This window comes from Galleria mellonella, unplaced genomic scaffold (genome assembly GCF_026898425.1).
Source record: "Galleria mellonella isolate WM207_F2 unplaced genomic scaffold, CSIRO_AGI_GalMel_v1 utg63, whole genome shotgun sequence".
NCBI lineage: Eukaryota > Metazoa > Arthropoda > Insecta > Lepidoptera > Pyralidae > Galleria > Galleria mellonella.
Window position 1 is genome coordinate 400,802 of NW_026442130.1, and position 18,730 is coordinate 419,531.

General features: G+C 42.3%; 2 protein-coding genes across 2 annotated transcripts; one reads left to right on the forward strand and one right to left on the reverse strand.

Moving 5' to 3' along the window:
• The first annotated feature begins 1,347 nt into the window (after positions 1-1,347).
• LOC113521888 (NADH dehydrogenase [ubiquinone] iron-sulfur protein 3, mitochondrial) lies at positions 1,348-2,302 on the forward strand. The gene has a single exon (XM_026907543.3). The coding sequence runs from the start codon at positions 1,458-1,460 to the stop codon at positions 2,253-2,255; it is 798 nt and encodes a 265-aa protein (XP_026763344.1). The 5' UTR covers positions 1,348-1,457; the 3' UTR covers positions 2,256-2,302.
• Positions 2,303-3,633: 1,331 nt separating this feature from the next.
• Positions 3,634-18,674, reverse strand: LOC113521773 (cactin). Its single transcript, XM_052900020.1, has 12 exons — positions 18,453-18,674; positions 17,385-17,741; positions 12,960-13,197; positions 12,616-12,790; positions 10,288-10,421; positions 9,531-9,683; positions 8,002-8,125; positions 6,698-6,848; positions 5,843-6,101; positions 5,278-5,441; positions 4,553-4,697; positions 3,634-3,869 (listed from the first exon to the last, which is right to left on the reverse strand). Coding segments are annotated over exons 1-12 (2,091 nt in total). The 5' UTR covers positions 18,455-18,674; the 3' UTR covers positions 3,634-3,680.
• Positions 18,675-18,730: the final 56 nt, after the last annotated feature.

The window sequence follows — 18,730 nt, forward strand, 5'->3', positions numbered from 1 at the left end:
GTTCACCTACAAAACGATTGGAATAATTTGGGTGAACGCTACCCCCCACATTTCGATCACCTCGTGAGCCAGGTCGAGATATTTTCTCTTTTTCTTAGTTTCGGCTTTCACGAGGTTCTCGTCATGCGGTATGGTGACATCCACTAAAAATACTCTCGAAAGTGCACGATCCATCACCACGATATCAGGTTTGTTCGCAAGAACGGTCCTGTCCGTGATGATGGATCGGTCCCAGTAGAGCCTGACGCTGTCACTTTCGAGGACCGGCTGGGGCTCGTACTTATAGTACGGCAATTATTATTATTATTATTAATTGTCTACACTTTTTTTATTGCAATATAGCCTAAAATAGCCTAAATCTAACTGACGAAATTATAAGGTAACAAACCTGAAAAAAATATTACCGAATTCAGAACTTTCTCCTTTTTAATGTCGATTGATAATAATAAAGTGCGAATTGAACACACACGCCAAAGTTCTATACATAGATATGAGATACATTAATCGTTGAATTATTTCTTATACTAAATAAACTCCTAACATTAATTTTTTTTTTAATATTTGTCGTTAATAGGATCACAATTGAGTTACACATACATTAATTGACTCTTTGGAATCAACTTGCAGCTGTAGTATTTCCGAACCGATACAACAACATAACCGTCAAGAAAAGAGCATATTTCTTTTTAAATGGCCGGCAGCACATCTAGAATGCCGTTGATGTTGTGGATGATCATGGGCAACGGTAGTCACTAACCATGTTATAAAAAAAATACTAAGTTTATTTATGATATTGTTTGATAATTTCTCAAAAACTCTACTACTTAGAAATATTGTTTTATTTTACTATATTATTATGATACATATACCTATAATAGAAATTGTAATTATTACAGAGTTTTTCTTTTACGAAGTTCTACAAAAAAATTTATAATTAATATAATTTGACTAAAAATGTCCTTTACAGGCTAAAAAGGCAATATTTTTTTTTCGTGATGGCCTAAAAAGCGACAGTTATCTGATCTGGCAACACTATACTAAATATAGAGCAAATATAATTATATATAATATTAATTATATATATATTAATATTTATATATAATTTATAATTACTACGTACTAAAGATAAAAATTAACCCATTTTTAAGATTCAAGCCTCTATCTATATACCTAAGGCTTTTTATTATATCTATATTATAGTTATTCTTGTTCTTAGCTACATATAGAATTTATGCCTAAAGGCCTCTATAGGATTTTTTCTACTGATGCCATAGATAAAGAAGAGTATCTATTTGTACACGGACAATATTTGTCAATTAACATGAAGTCTTCAGTCATAGTCTCTGTAATCTGTGCAGAAAATTTGATATATCAAGATATATTCCATGTAATTGTCAATTTGTGTTTTGTAGTTCAATTTTCGCAAATTACGTAAGGAAATATATATTTTCAATACGATGTCCTTTTTCTTGAAGCGCACCGCTGGTGCGGCGAGCAATATGGGTCGAATTGTTTTAAATAACGCTAGGACCCCTATGTTTCAACGTATAGCAAACAAAACTGATCAGGCGACACCACAAGTTGAAACTCGCCCTACTGTGGCTAAATTAGACCCCTTGCAAAAAGCTCAACTAATTGACTTTGGGAAATATGTAGCCGAATGTTTACCTAAATATGTCCAGAAAGTACAAATTACAGCTGGAAACGAGCTAGAAGTGCTCATTCCTCCTGATGGTGTGATTCCAGTTCTGCAATTCCTGAAAGACCACCACAGCGCACAGTTCGCAAATCTCGTTGATATTGCGGGGATGGATGTACCTTCTAGGCCAAACAGGTTTGAAATCATATACAACCTACTATCTTTACGATACAATGCTCGGATCAGAGTCAAAACATACACTGATGAATTGACTCCAGTGGACTCTGCATGTGACGTCTTCAAAGCGGCTAATTGGTATGAGAGAGAAATTTGGGATATGTTTGGTGTATTCTTTGCTAATCATCCTGATTTGAGGAGAATTTTGACAGATTATGGATTTGAGGGCCATCCATTTAGAAAGGACTTCCCATTGAGTGGTTATGTGGAAGTGCGTTATGATGACGAACAAAAACGTGTAGTGGTGGAACCTCTAGAACTGGCCCAGGAGTTTAGGCGCTTTGAGCTGAGTGCTCCTTGGGAGCAGTTCCCTAGTTTCAGGAGCAATCCTGCTACAGAGGAGGTCACCAACCCTGGCGAAGAGAAACCCAAGCAATAAGTTATTAAATATCTAATAAAGATTAAATTAAGTAGATACCATGAAAAGATTTTTATTTATCTAAGACAATATTTCAGGTCTGCAATTCTTTTCTTTCTAGTGTATTGTTTAATGTAGAATTGAGAATGTTGCCCACTCTACATATCTCAAAAAGATTTTGGTATTTTTGAAATATATTATTTATATATTACTGTTACAATTATTTAATTTTAGATTTACAATTTAAGGATAAATAATATACCTATTATTTAAATATTATAATCATAATAAAAATTGTCCTGAGTTTAACAAATTTTTTTTTATAATATGTGATAGGATGTTTATTACTGAATCACACAAACTACTAAATAGATTTGAACTATTATACTAGTTGTGCACTGGTGGGTAAGGAAAGAATTTTGTAGAACTCATCAGTTTATTCTTCTTATATATATGTATATTAATAATAAAAAAAGTTACAAAAAAAACTTTTTTTGTTGTGAAACTATCTAAAATATTAAGATATTAATAAATATCTAAAATTAAACTACTGAACTGATTTTGATAAAATTTTTATGGGACTGATTAGTAAAAATTTCCATTCCAATAAAAAAAGAATTTTACAAATTTGTTTACAACTGATGGAGTTATGCAGTAAAAAGCATAAAAAAAATTACAACTGAATTTACGACCTCCTTCCTTTACAAGTCCATTGATAAAAGGAGATCTGTTTCCAACAATGATATTTGGAAGACAGGCAAGTTATATTGTAACACTAGAGAGGATACTTTGAGTGATTTGTGTTTACCAGAGGGAGACTTTGTACAAAAGTCGATTGCTTGGGTACCTCTGTCCCATTCGTGTTTCAACCGTGAAGCAGTTGTGTTTGCATGGCTGTGTTTCGGTTTGAAGGGTGGGATATGGCGTGAATTTACTGGGTACAGAGGAAAAACACCTGAGTCCTCAGAAATGGCAACGCTTGGGGGGTATCATGGGCGAAACAGTATACTCTGTTATGTCCATGATACTACTCATAACTATAGGCGACGGTTACCACTTTCCATCAAGTGGGCCGTCAGCTTGTTTGCCATTCTAAGTTGTATAAAAAAAAAAAAAGATTCACGCGGGAAACTACCAATATGTAAATATTACTTTTATATTATAATTTACAACTGAATTCTAAAAGATTGGAATTCTGTAAGTCTGTAGTGGCAATAGGTTAACTACATAGTCGAAGTACCAACAATCGAGAGGTGAAAAAGCATAGGACTAGCACCACTTAAATGGCTATCCCAAATATGTTGCTAGGAGTTAATAAGTGTTACTATGATGATAATGATATTTCCTATTGATATTATAATTTATAGTTTGTCTAGTGTGTATGAAATGAAAGAAAAAAAAGTTCAAAAAACATTTTTATTTTACATTGTGTCATTGCGATTGTGTTTAGCGGCGGTAGCGGTATCTCTTGAAGTGGAACCACAATTGGAATATGTTGTTGTGGAAGTGGCAGCGGAACCCTCGCTTGTACGAGTACTCCCACTCTCGGTTCACTATTTTAAACGCGATGTCCTCGTACGGCGGCCCCGCGTGGAACCGGAGCACAGCAAAGTCTGCATTCTCGGGACATGGTTTCTGTAATATACAAGAATTATTGTTAACCACCATTTTTTTTTATACAACTTAGAATGACAAACAAGCTGACTGCTCACCTGATGGAAAATAGCAATCATCGCCTATAGACATGAGCAGTACCATAGACATAGTAGAGTATACTGTTCCGGCCATAATACCCCCAATATTATTCCTCTGTACCTTGTAAATTCAATGCTATATCCCTTTAAACCGAAACACGGTTATGCAAACACAACTGCTTAACAGTAGAAACACAAATAGGACAGAGGTGCCCAAGCAAACAACTTTTGTACATAGTCTCCCTCTGGTAAGCCAACCATACAGAGGTAGAATACAATACAAACATACATATACAAATTTAATTTATCCATAAGTAGCTACAGCTCGCGACATCTCTCAATAAGTCAGGAATTTTTTATTATTTAACATTGAATCCCTTACCCTGTATATCTTCTACTGAGAACACCAAGTGTCTCTAGGTCGTCTTAGGAACCAGTATAGTATACTAATTGTGGCCTGAAAGAGGTCACTTTTTAGCGTTAAGGCCATCCATTGTTACCTCTTTATCTTGGTTTTATATAATTAAGTATTTATTTTGTTTATGTATATATTATTATTCTTTATAATCTGTATCATACTTCTACAATAAAGTGTTTTCATTCATTTATTAATGATATAATCACCAGTGAGAACTCAGGGGTGGCATTCTTGTCGATGAGATCCGGGTAGAAGATGTTGAACTTATAGCCCTGCACGATCTTCGGCGGCGGGTTGTCCATGTCATAGTGAGTTTGGTTGTACTTGTTCCATTCAAATCCTGTATGAACTCTGAAATCACAAGGTCACACATTAATACATACATTACATTAATAATTACAGAATTTTTGAAAATATAATGTAGTGACTTAGTTTTATGTACATAAACCGACATACATGTAGATTTCTTTTTCTGTCCAGTGCAATGTACAAAGGTGACAAACAGCTTGTCTGGTAGTAAACGGTTATAGCTTAAGATGCTTACAACACAAGGTGCTGCGACCGCAAAGAGAAAATCTCAGGAGGGAGCTCATTCAATAATTTGAGGGTTTATGGAAGACAAATCCTCTAAAATTGCATTTTATAGTGACCAATTAGGTTTGTATGGTGAAAATCGTGTCGATGGCGTACAGTAAGATGGTAAAAAAGGCAATCATCTCGATTAATTCTTTAGAACACTATCCTTATATTTAAAGTTTTTTTTTGTTATTATTTTACAATATTGTATATCTTTAGATGCAAATAAAGAGTTTATCAATCTACTTATCTGTCATAAAAGCGAAAGGACATATAAAGAATGGTAACGTCTTGGCTTAGGTTTAAAGCTGAGCTGGAGTGATAGACAACAGGTAGAGTACATATCGAAGCGTACCTGTTGAAGTAGCGCGGCTTCCTGGGCCGGTACTTGTCGGCCCACAGGCACGGCTGCTCGGGCAGCGCGTGCTCGGCGCTGAAGGGCGCGTGGTCGGCCGCCGCGCCCATGCTGCGGGCTGCCGCCTGCTCCAGCGACGACGCCGTGCCGCCGCTCGCCGCCGGCTGCCGGCGGACACAGTGCCATTATATCTCGACGACAACAGATCACTGCCCGTCGACACTTACTATCAGGTATTACACTCAGTCTCTATACGACCAAAGGATCCTTTACTTCAAAAGGAATGATCCAATCATGACACTATGTCTAAAACGTTGACAGCCACGACACAGTTATTTTCACTAATGCGGCTGTTATCGTACACTACGCTACTTTTGTAATTTGTAAAATTTGTTTATGGTGCCAATAAATACATTAAACTATAATTGGTGTATTTTTGTGACAACGTCTGTCCGTCGTATCTGACGCATCCCCCATGAAAAATAAAAAAGGTGTCTGAATGAACTCTGAGAAAGGGCACCTGTCGGTGTAGCGACCAAGACCAAGAAATGAGATGTAGTGGTACCTGGCGCAGCAGCGCGGCCCGCAGGAAGGCGACGCGCTGGTCGTCGTGCGCCGGCTCCACCAGCAGCGTGCCCGGCGACAGCGCGCCCGCCGCCAGCCGCGCCGGCGAGTAGCGCCCCGCCGCGTACAGCGCCGCGCACGCCGCCTCCTCCTCCTCCTCCTCCGCCGCCTCCTCCGCCGCCGCCGCCGACTCCTCCTCGCCCGCCTCGCCGCCGCCGCTCGCAGCCTCCTCCGCCCGCTCCCGGTCCGGTGATTCCGTTCTGTAACGACGCCGCGTACTCTATGAACGTGTGAGTCGACACTACGGTGACATTTGAGACAAAAAAAAATCACGTCGTCCTCGGGCGGCGCTTTGAACATAAAACATTGTACTGAATCAATACAGCATGCATTTAAAATATTCTATAATGGTTTTACGTTTACATGTGAATAGTATTTATATATGTTTATGTATTTGTGTAGGCGTTTATATATATATATATATATATATATATATATATATATATATATATATAAATTTGTGTATGTAATAATAATAATAAGTAGGGATAATATTTAAATTATTACATGTATCACATCTCTATATTTAGAACTAACAGAATTTTTCATCGTGCCTCCCACTGAAGTGTTTATAATTACTCCTCTCCATCCAAAGGTTGGCTGGAAGAGATCACTCTTAGCAACTCTTTGACAAGGTCGCCCATTGTTTTCTCATTGTGATTATTTCTTGTAATTGTTTATATTTATAATAAGTTTACTATTGTAATCTTTTGGAGGAAACAATAAAGAGTATCTATCTGATGCACATTCCGCATTCCGAAGAGCTAGGTGTTGTATGGCGGGGAGAGGTGCGTACTTGTGCGGGTGGTGCGGGTGGTGGTGGTGCGGCTGCTGCGGCGGCTGCTGGTCGGCGGGCTGCGCGACGCCCTGCTCCTGCTTGAGCAGCTGCAGCTTGCGGCGCAGGTTGTGCTGGTGCCGCTCCCGCAGCCGCGCGCGCGCCATGTGCGCTGCACATGCCGACACGGACACACGCGCACACATCACGACCATCATCAACCAACATTTCTTATTGACATAAAAAGTACCCTGTACTCCACTTATACGTGCTTACAATATGTATTCATAAAATTTCATTTATATCAACTGAGCTACTTCAAAGATTAGTATTAACATATATCGTAACCCGTCCCAAGTGGGGGGAAAGGGACTGTTAGCAATGGAGTTTGACAGCCCCATTGCTAGCAATATGCCCTATCAGGTCGACCTCCACGTGGTTCCCCCTAGAAACCATCGTGAACAATTTTTGTTGAATTCGTCACGATGGGCTACCTGACCTGCTTCATCCTCACCTATCATCCTTCACTGGTGGCCCGCCGGTGTATACCGATAGCGCGGGTGGGGTTACCATTCCATTATCACTCAATAAAAAAAAACCTGTCCCAAGTTGCCACAGATACAGTTATATAAAAACTATAACCTACTATAAAAAAATCTAAACGACAGTAACACCCGTATCAAAATCTGTTGCAAGGTTTAAACAAAATATGGTAAACAAAGCAAACAGAATAGAAAGCAGTTTTGTTTTACATTATTTAACGATAAACACTCGTACATATTATAGTGAGTGTCACATGAGAAAACGAATTTAACGATAGAGAGATGGACCACAGCATCCTTCTTAAAACATCACCAAAGCCTAACTGCGGTTGCCAACCAGGCTGCCAAGCGTGGCAATTGCTAGCAAAACAGCCCCAAGGGTGAAGCCTACATTCAGCAATGAATAGTTATAGATTGATATAATGACGATATATATATAGTAAACAGTGACATTTCTTTGTTTTTTTTATTGTTGACATTTTTTATGTTTTTTTTTTTTTTTTATATAACATTTCGAATTTTAATGACTAAGCCAAATCTTTTTGTAGATTTGGATAAAAACATTACGCCGACCCCATATTATAATTGGGATAAGGGTAGGAAGATGATGATTTCGAATTTTAATGGCTCTTAAATGAGTTTTAAGACATTTATTCTTTTTAAGTTTTAATATTTACACGCCTAATTATAGCGAAATATGAGGACCTATACTTACTGTAACATCTATACACTGACCATGTTTCTTATAAATAAATAAATAAAACAAGCTAAAACTGTATTAACCCTTGAGCTGGCTGAGCAAGCTCTCCCAGTAGCCGATGTCGACGCCGTCGCGCCGCCCGCTGATCTTCTGCTCGATCTGGATCTGCAGCGCCTCCAGCTGGCTGCCCGTCTTGCCCTTGAAGATCTAATACAAACAAAATTATAAAATATATTATTGTAAATGTGACGTTTTGTATTAATTATAAACAAGGCAAACCTTTATATAAGTGAGGTTACTATACAAAATTTAAATGATTGATTGAGGAAATGATTGATTGATAAAATGATTGATTGATGAAATAATTGATAATGAAGAAATTAGATTCACGCCCTTAGTGTCACAGACGTCCGTAGACTACCAGAGGGAGACTTTGTACAAAAGTCGATTGCTTGGGTACCTCTGTCCCATTCGTGTTTCAACCGTGAAGCAGTTGTGTTTGCATGGCTGTGTTTCGGTTTGAAGGGTGGGATATGGCGACATATATGGAACATGGTGATATATGGAACACCTAAGTCCTCAGGAATGGCAACGCATGGAGGGTATCATGGGCGAAACAGTATGCTCTGTCATGTCCATGATACTGCTCATGTCTATAGACGACGGTTACCACTTTCCATCAGACAGGCTGTATGCTTGTTTGCCACCTTCATGGTATGAAAAAAAAAACCTGTATTAGGTAATTTCTTTTTACATTTATTGGTGAATTTCTAAAGCGTTCTTAATTGAACGCGACTCTTAACATTTCTTATAGCTTTGCGTCATGGACGTCGCTCGACCGCACCTCCCTTTAAACCCTGTACCGAAGCAACAAACTAACCATGGACATGCACCCTGTATTTTTAAAATTCCAAGTTGAGCTTTAACCCGTGGAGCGATCGGCTCTAGACTAGCTCGCTACATCGCTGTTTAATCTGAGTTATGTACAATAAAGATTTTACAATACAATACAATACATTCACTGCGTCACCGATTATTGAAATTACCAAATTTCGATTAGAGGTTATAGATAAATGGGTTTTTAACCTACATAAATTAATGACCTATATAAATTAATGACTTACATAAATTAATGACCTACATAATTTAATTATCTACATAAATTAATGACCTACATAAATTAATTACCTACATAAATTAATTATCTACATAAAATAATTATCTACATAAATTAATGACCTACATAAATTAATTACCTACATAAATTAATGACTTCAATAAATTAATGACCTACATAAGTTAATGACCTACATTAGTTAATGACCTACATAAGTTAATGACCTACATAAGTTAATGACCTACATAAATTAATGACTACATAAATTTAATGAAAACGACGCTGCTAATTAGTTTTTTTTTTATACAATTCGTGTTTTTATACAATTTTATACAATACTAATTCGTATTATGCAAGAGACGCTGTTGAATTAGCGCGCGGTACTACATTTCTGTTCAGTACAGTGTATGATGCATAAACGCTCGAGGGGTTAAATAAACTTCAAGATCAAGGTCATATTTAAAGTCATGGGGTTTGTATCAGTAGTGAGCTCACCTGCGTGACGTCATCGGCGACGGCCTGGTGCACGCCGTCACGGCGCGCGTCGGGCGCGGCCAGGCGCCGCAGCTTGCTCAGCTCGTCCACCACGATGGTCTGCACGTCCTCCCAGTACGACTGGTTCACGTTGTTCTCCAGCTCCTTGTACACCTGGCCAGTCACATACTACTATTGCATTATGTCTTCATTTTATACTACTTAAAATGACAAATTTCATCAGCTTCGACGAGCCACAGTGGCACCATCACATGTAGATAGGAATAGCATCACGACATCATAGAATATAGGGATTCTCATAGTATTCCTCATGATGCTGTTAGTGACAAGTATAGTGTTATGCTTCTTATCATACCCTGAAATCCTGCTGCCATATCTTACTCTTCTAACCAAAATATAATAGTGATATATTTTATACTTTTAACACAGTTTTTCATCATCGTCATCATTTCAGCCATTGTCCGTCCACTGCTGGATATAAGCCTCCCCCATAAACTGCCATAAAGAACAGTCCTAAGTCACCTGCATCCACTGACTCCCTGCAACGAATTTCTGGTCGTCACTCCATCTAGTCGAGGGTCGTCCTACACTGCGTTTACCCGTACGTAGTCGTCATTCAAGAACCTTCCCCATCGGTTGTCGGTTCTTCGAGCTATGTGACCAGCCCATTGCCACTTCAGCTTGCTTATCCTTCGGACTATGTCGGTTATTTAGTATATACCTATTTTATATTTATACTAAATGTTAGCACACTTGCCTTGATATCTTCTAATAAATCCTCGAGATCCTGCATCTGCAGCCCGTTGAGATACGTATACGGCTCGTGCATCTCTAATGCGTCCACACACTCCTCGGAGCTGACGTACCACGCCAGGAGATCTATGGGCTTGGCTAAAAAATTAAAAACATTTATAAAAGCATTTAACTGCATTTACATCATAAATATTAAACATTTATCACATAGGATATTTTTATGCCTATTGTTTATTATTATTGAAAGACGGGCTTTATCATGCAGAAAAAACCTGTGACACAGCGATCTTTCCATGATCTTTCGTGCTCGCCCTTTATTAAAGTTCCCTGCTAATTCCTATCAATGATAGGAATTTTAACACGTTTTTTGTAGCGATGTTTTTTATCTCCTCAGGATACAGAGTGTGTTTTTCAGTTCTGATTCAGTGCTGCGGCGTTTCTTCCACATTGTGACAAAATCTGCAAATTCTTTTTGGGCATAAGCCTAATTGGTTTTTGGCGCCTCGCGCTCCAGCCGCCGCTGCTTCACCTGCACCTGCACCTGCACCTGCACCTGCGTATGTGTAGAGGGCGCGCACCTCTGCCGTCGCGGATGCGTATGCGCGAGCGCAGGCGCGCCTGGTGGCGGTGGAAGGCGTCCTCGTGGCGCGCCCAGCTGCTGAACTGCGCCGCCTCGCGCTCCAGCCGCCGCTGCTTCACCTGCACCTGCACCTGCACCTGCACCTGCACCTGCGTATGTGTAGAGGGCGCGCACCTCTGCCGTCGCGGATGCGTATGCGCGAGCGCAGGCGCGCCTGGTGGCGGTGGAAGGCGTCCTCGTGGCGCGCCCAGCTGCTGAACTGCGCCGCCTCGCGCTCCAGCCGCCGCTGCTTCACCTGCACCTGCACCTGCACCTGCACCTGCACCTGCGTATGTGTAGAGGGCGCGCACCTCTGCCGTCGCGGATGCGTATGCGCGAGCGCAGGCGCGCCTGGTGGCGGTGGAAGGCGTCCTCGTGGCGCGCCCAGCTGCTGAACTGCGCCGCCTCGCGCTCCAGCCGCCGCTGCTTCACCTGCACCTGCACCTGCACCTGCACCTGCACCTGCGTATGTGTAGAGGGCGCGCACCTCTGCCGTCGCGGATGCGTATGCGCGAGCGCAGGCGCGCCTGGTGGCGGTGGAAGGCGTCCTCGTGGCGCGCCCAGCTGCTGAACTGCGCCGCCTCGCGCTCCAGCCGCCGCTGCTTCACCTGCACCTGCACCTGCACCTGCACCTGCACCTGCGTATGTGTAGAGGGCGCGCACCTCTGCCGTCGCGGATGCGTATGCGCGAGCGCAGGCGCGCCTGGTGGCGGTGGAAGGCGTCCTCGTGGCGCGCCCAGCTGCTGAACTGCGCCGCCTCGCGCTCCAGCCGCCGCTGCTTCACCTGCACCTGCACCTGCACCTGCACCTGCACCTGCGTATGTGTAGAGGGCGCGCACCTCTGCCGTCGCGGATGCGTATGCGCGAGCGCAGGCGCGCCTGGTGGCGGTGGAAGGCGTCCTCGTGGCGCGCCCAGCTGCTGAACTGCGCCGCCTCGCGCTCCAGCCGCCGCTGCTTCACCTGCACCTGCACCTGCACCTGCACCTGCACCTGCGTATGTGTAGAGGGCGCGCACCTCTGCCGTCGCGGATGCGTATGCGCGAGCGCAGGCGCGCCTGGTGGCGGTGGAAGGCGTCCTCGTGGCGCGCCCAGCTGCTGAACTGCGCCGCCTCGCGCTCCAGCCGCCGCTGCTTCACCTGCACCTGCACCTGCACCTGCACCTGCACCTGCGTATGTGTAGAGGGCGCGCACCTCTGCCGTCGCGGATGCGTATGCGCGAGCGCAGGCGCGCCTGGTGGCGGTGGAAGGCGTCCTCGTGGCGCGCCCAGCTGCTGAACTGCGCCGCCTCGCGCTCCAGCCGCCGCTGCTTCACCTGCACCTGCACCTGCACCTGCACCTGCGTATGTGTAGAGGGCGCGCACCTCTGCCGTCGCGGATGCGTATGCGCGAGCGCAGGCGCGCCTGGTGGCGGTGGAAGGCGTCCTCGTGGCGCGCCCAGCTGCTGAACTGCGCCGCCTCGCGCTCCAGCCGCCGCTGCTTCACCTGCACCTGCACCTGCACCTGCACCTGCACCTGCGTATGTGTAGAGGGCGCGCACCTCTGCCGTCGCGGATGCGTATGCGCGAGCGCAGGCGCGCCTGGTGGCGGTGGAAGGCGTCCTCGTGGCGCGCCCAGCTGCTGAACTGCGCCGCCTCGCGCTCCAGCCGCCGCTGCTTCACCTGCACCTGCACCTGCACCTGCACCTGCACCTGCGTATGTGTAGAGGGCGCGCACCTCTGCCGTCGCGGATGCGTATGCGCGAGCGCAGGCGCGCCTGGTGGCGGTGGAAGGCGTCCTCGTGGCGCGCCCAGCTGCTGAACTGCGCCGCCTCGCGCGCGCGCGCCGCCGCCGCCGCCTCGGCCTCGCGCGCCGCGCGCTCTGCCTCGCGCTCCAGCCGCCGCTGCTTCACCTGCCATCCGTACCAGCGCTCGTATACTAACACATCTCATCAAAACTATATTATGTTGTAGCTAAATGTATTTAATATTTATGTAACCACTAACAGCGTTTATGACGTGACACATATAATCCCTTTTTGTAATTTGATAATACCGAGAATAAAATTTTATTGCACATACCTTTTCGAGCTCTATTTTATTCTCCAGCTGCTTCTGTCTATTTAACGCTTCCAGTTCCTCCCTTGATACAGTTTTTACACCTTCTTTGGCTAGTTTCTTGTTCCATACAAATGTATTAGTCAGGGCCGAGTCCCCAAAAGGGTTGTCCTGGTTCGTGTAACATTGATACTCATTATCCCACCCCATACGTTCACGGCGACGACGCTCCTTCTCTTGTTTCTCGCGGAGCCGTCGAGCTCTATGAATTAAGATGAACACTGAAACTATATCTATCTAGAAAATCTAGAAAAATTTCTTCTGTCTCAACACAATACAGGGGGTCTATCATGAAATGAAAACCCGATACCGAAATCGACCCAGTAAATTGAGCTTAACATTTCGTTTGTTATAAATCTCACCATTAAAGTCCAAAAGAATGATATTTAAACATATTTAATATTTTTAAATGGTATATAATATATACATTTAATTCAGCCCTGAAATTACAGAAGACACTTTATGGTAGGCCCTCAGATTAAATTATCATCCTAAACCATATAAAGATACAGATATATTTATTTAACAAAGTATGTTTGTATAAACACAGAACTTATCATTGTTTCCTATACTAGGCTGAGCCTGTCCTGTAGGAAACAGAATTTGTAATATCATATACATGCATACTGAGATTTACATAGACTTTTTATATGGCTATTGCATTAATTGCAAATCCTTGCGTAATATTGAAATTATGAAATTTGGTATACAAATATGATATAAAGTACCACACAATAACAGCAATAGCCTGGTCTTCAACCTATGATAGGATATAAGATGGAGAAAGTTTATTCTGGTCTATGAACATTGTCTTAATCACATGAACAAAGCCATGGGTAAAAGGCACACTTTGTATATTAAACGACAGGATAAAATAACATATTTAAACATGACTTTTATATCTTTTCTAGAAGTTTTTCCTATATAAAAAAAGTAAAAAATTATTTTATACAATATATTTTTTTTCTCATTTAAAAGCTGTGCTCTTGTCGGTGGAGCTCTTGCCACTCACTACGATTACAAACTATGTACATTTACGATTTTTTTTTTACAACACAGGGGGCAAACGAGCATGCGGCTCACCTGATGGTAAGTGACTACCGCCGCCCATGGTCACCCACAACACCAACGGCATTGCAGGTGTGATGCCGGCCTTTTAAAAAGGAATATGATCTTTTCTTGAAGGTTATGTTGTCGTATCGGTTCGGAAATACTGCTGCTGGAAGTTGATTCCAAAGAGTGGTTGTGCGTGGGAGAAAGTGCCTTGAAAAATGCACGGTGAAGGACTGCCACTCGTCTAGATGGTTGGGATAAAATTTTAGTTTATGGCGGGTTGTACGAAGGTGAAAATCAACAGCAGGTATCAATCCGAACAATTCTTCAGAGCACTCCCCATGATAAATTCGGTGGAAGATGCACAGAGATGCAACATCTCTACGCAGTTTCAGTGGGTCGAGTCGGACAGTAAGACGCCGATCGTCAACAATTCGAGCTGCCCGACTTTGAATGCGGCCTAACGGAAGGAGTTGGTACTGTGGCGCTCCTGTCCACAGGTGAGAACAGTATTCCATGTGTGGCCTCACTTGAGTTTTATACAGTTTCAGGCAGTATTCCGGCGTGAAATACCGTCTCACCCTATTGAGCACCCCCAACTTTTTGGAAGCTATCTTAACTTTTTCCTCCAGATGACCGCAAAACTGGACGTCGCTAGATATATCGACGCCAAGAATCCCCAAACTCGAATTATTATCGAGGGAAGTGGCCTGAAAGTGAGGAGATACAACAAACAACATCTTTTTTGCAGTGAATGCGCAGATTTGTGTCTTCTTAGGGTTGAAGAGTACTAAATTGCGTTCGCCTCATATAGAAACTTGATTGAGTGAAGTTTCGATTTCAGACACAAGTCTGTTCCGAAGCTCATCAGTATGTGCCCGCGAAATCTTTGCATGACCAGTGTATAATGCATCTCCTGTACTGTCGTCTGCATAACAATGAATATCACTGATCTGTAACATATCATTGATATGCAGAAGAAACAGTGTCGGAGATAGTACACAGTCTTGCGGGACACCAGCATTTACAGGTTTTAAGTCAGAGCATGCTCCGTCGACTACGACCTTAATGCTACGATCCTTGAGAAAACTGGCGACCCAACTGCATAATCTCGCAGGCAACTCAAACGATGGTAGTTTTGAAATTAGCACCCTATGCTACACCCGATCAAAGGCTTTCGCAATATCCAGACTAACAGCTAAGGCCTCTCCCTTATTCTCGATTGCCACTGCCCATCGGTGTGTTAAATAAACCAAAAGATCACCAACCGAGCGTCCCTGTCGAAAGCCGTACTGGCGATCACAGATCAGCTGGTGATCTTCTAAGTACCGGAGCAGTTGATGGTTAACGATTCATTCCATGACTTTCGAGAATAAAGAAGTGATAGCTATGGGCCTATAGGTGGGCAATATGTGGAGTACAGGCCACATATATTATTTATAGCTATATATTATTATTTACCAAATTCGAAATTGACACGCATATCTATTGTTTCCCTTTTGGCTTCCCTTTACGGCCCTAGTCTTCTAAGTTCCTTTGACTATTATATACATATTTCCAATTTCCATTCCTGGTTTCCTTTGTCGCCTACATATTTTTAGTTAGCTGGATCTGAGCGGTTTCCTTTTTTAGGGATCGGATGTACCAAGGCAGTCTTCCAAAACTTTGGAACTATACCTGATGAGTAACAGAGCCGGAAAAGACGCGTAAGAACCGGAGCCAACTCTGGCGCACACGTCTTAAGCACAATTGGAGGAATGCCGTAGAGCCCACTCGACTTATGGATTTCAAGAGAGAGAAGTGCTCTACGCACTGATCTTTGCGTGATTTTAACATCCGGCATAGAGCTCTTATAACGTGGGATGGTCGGCGGTGGTATCTCTCCATCATCCAACGTCGAGTTTGATGCAAAGAGGAATCCAAGGAGATTGGCTTTCTCTTTGGCATTCAGAGCCAACGAGTTATCCTCCCTGCGCAATGGTGGAAAGGATGACTGACAGAAATTCCCTTGTGCAAGAGACCAGAAAGTTCGAGATCCCGACGGTAAACTAGCCAATCTCTTGCCAATTCTACCAATATGCTCTGACTTCGCTGTGACTAAAACTCTTTTGAAAGACCTAGAGGCAAAATTGTACTTTATTTTACGGGCACTGATGTTAGGATCTCGCGACACCACACCTTCACCACCCAGGCTAGGAAGCACTCCTGTTTCAGGCGAGATGCTATTCTACAGGAGGCTCCATACCAGGGCTGGGATTTCCCACCAACGGGTACCACAGAGTTAGGAATAAATAGTTCCATTCCCTGAAGCACCACATCGGCAATGGAATCGGCGATGGCGTCGGGATCCCCCAGTGTGAAACAAACCTGCCTCCATGGGTACGATGCGAAAAAAATCCGCATCTCATCCCAGTCTGCCGACCTGTAGTGCCAAACACGACGTCTACCCATAGAACGAGATGGAATCGGACTCATGAGAGGCACCTCGCTCCGCACCAGACAATGATCCGACGATCCAAGCGGGGCTTCGACGGAAATCACATAGGGTGGGTGGTCAGCAGAAGGTCCAGCAGTGAAGGTGAATGATCCAACACATCAGGCATTCGCGAGGAAACAAGCTACGTCAGACCATAAGCCAAAACAAAGTCATGAACAAATCTTCCCGCATAGTCGGTTGTACGTGAACCAAGCTATTCAGCATGGTTGGCATTAAAGTCGCCAAGAATCACGACTTTAGTGGAAGGAATCTGTTCGAGCAGGGAATGTGTAGCCATTTGGACGTGCTCAATGAGTTGGTCGGTTTTAATGTTACCTCTGTATGACCTGTATAGGCATGCATAGACGCGAGGATGGTCATTGCAGTCTACACGCAGCCACAAAATGGACCGGTCCGTATCTACAAGAGTTCCAAGGCGGCGACAGCAGATATCCTCTCTGACATACGCGCATACACCGGCACTCGAAACAATGTTCAAGTTTATAGCCCGGGTACGTCAGGTATGAAGTTTCGTTTGGAGAGGATATCTGTATCTCCATTAGAAAGAGCAATGTCGGCCGCGCCTTTTCAAGGTGGTGGTGACGTTTAGGTTGGAGTGTAAGCCCCTGATGTTGCAGAAGCTCACATTAAGCGAAGGGGATGCCATAGAAATCTTGCTCCATTTGTCCTTGGTTCCAAAGAGCGGAATTTTGCCCCCCCAGAATACGCAGGGCAGCCAGTGTGGTTGCTCGAGGGAGGATTCTCCAGCAACATGGTTACTGGTACCTCCCTGGGGGATGTAATTTTTTTTTAATTCCACTGCCATGATTGATTTTATTATTAGAAGTAAAAATGCTAACCTCTTTTCCTCTGGTGTCTCATTGGCTTTAAGTAACTCCTTCTCTTTTTTCCTTTCTTCCTTTAAGCGCAGCCTCTCAGCTTCCAACCGTTGCAGTAACTTCAACTCCTCTTCATCACTATCACTAGAACTGCTGCTTGATGATGATCGCTTTTTCTTTTTTTTCTTACTCTTCTTGTGTTTCTCTCTATGCTCTTTAGATTTCTTCTTATCTCTAGTAGACGACTTATGTTTAGACTCCACAGGGGAATGTGACTTTGATCTTCTATCTCTACTTGAAGTTTTATGGCTGCGGTGACGCTCCAAAGAATTACTTTTAGCACGATCTTGATGTTTCGTTATTTCATAACGAGATGACCTATGGACAAAGTAATATTTTGATAAAATTTAATAGAATACTTTATCTAGAAACAGAGATTACTTTATTATATGTTATTCCCTAAAATTCTGCAATACAATCATACTTAAAGTTCAGAAGTTATAATGCTGTGGCATACAAACCCATAGATAGTAAATGGAAAATTCTCAATATTCATTATGAAACATTAATAATTGACTATTTATAACTGACCAGCACCTCATAATTGTTACATTTTGAGTTACATCATTCCAATTATTTAATAAAAATAACCTTTTACAATATAAACAAAGGAGGATGAAAGGTTACATGAATTTTTTTAATAACAATGTTGATAATAAATAAAAGGTAAAAAAAGATAGGTATGTACACTTTACATCTTTTGAACATTTTAGCATATGTAACTTACGTATTGCTGAACCATGAAACATTGTGTAGGTATGTATGTAATATGATGAACAGTTCATCAATACGTATGTGAATAGTATCTCATTATTCGTTAGTTCTAGCCGATTTTATATAACAATTAACAAATAATTGCATATACCTTGAAAAGGTATAATAAATAACGTTTCTCTAAAGAATCTGAGTATCTACTCAAATAATATACCATTTTCATTTTTATACACATGTATAATAACGTAATTATTGTTCAAATCTACAATGGTATATTTGCATTTATAATATTAAAATTAATAAATTTACACTTACATTTTAATTTACCACTCAGCTTTGACCAAAATTATAGGTTATATATAAGGTAACACGTAAACTGTACTCTGCAAATATATATTATATCCACATTTTCACTTTTCTTGAAATTTAAAAAATTTTAATGTTAATATATTTTCAAGTCCAATAATTTAATTAATTTAGTGAAGACACAAGACGTAAATAAATATAATCTTGTAATTTGACGTCATTTGAAGTTGGCTTATGTATGAAGTTACTGATGTGACATTGACAGACAATTTTGAAGAAATTATCTA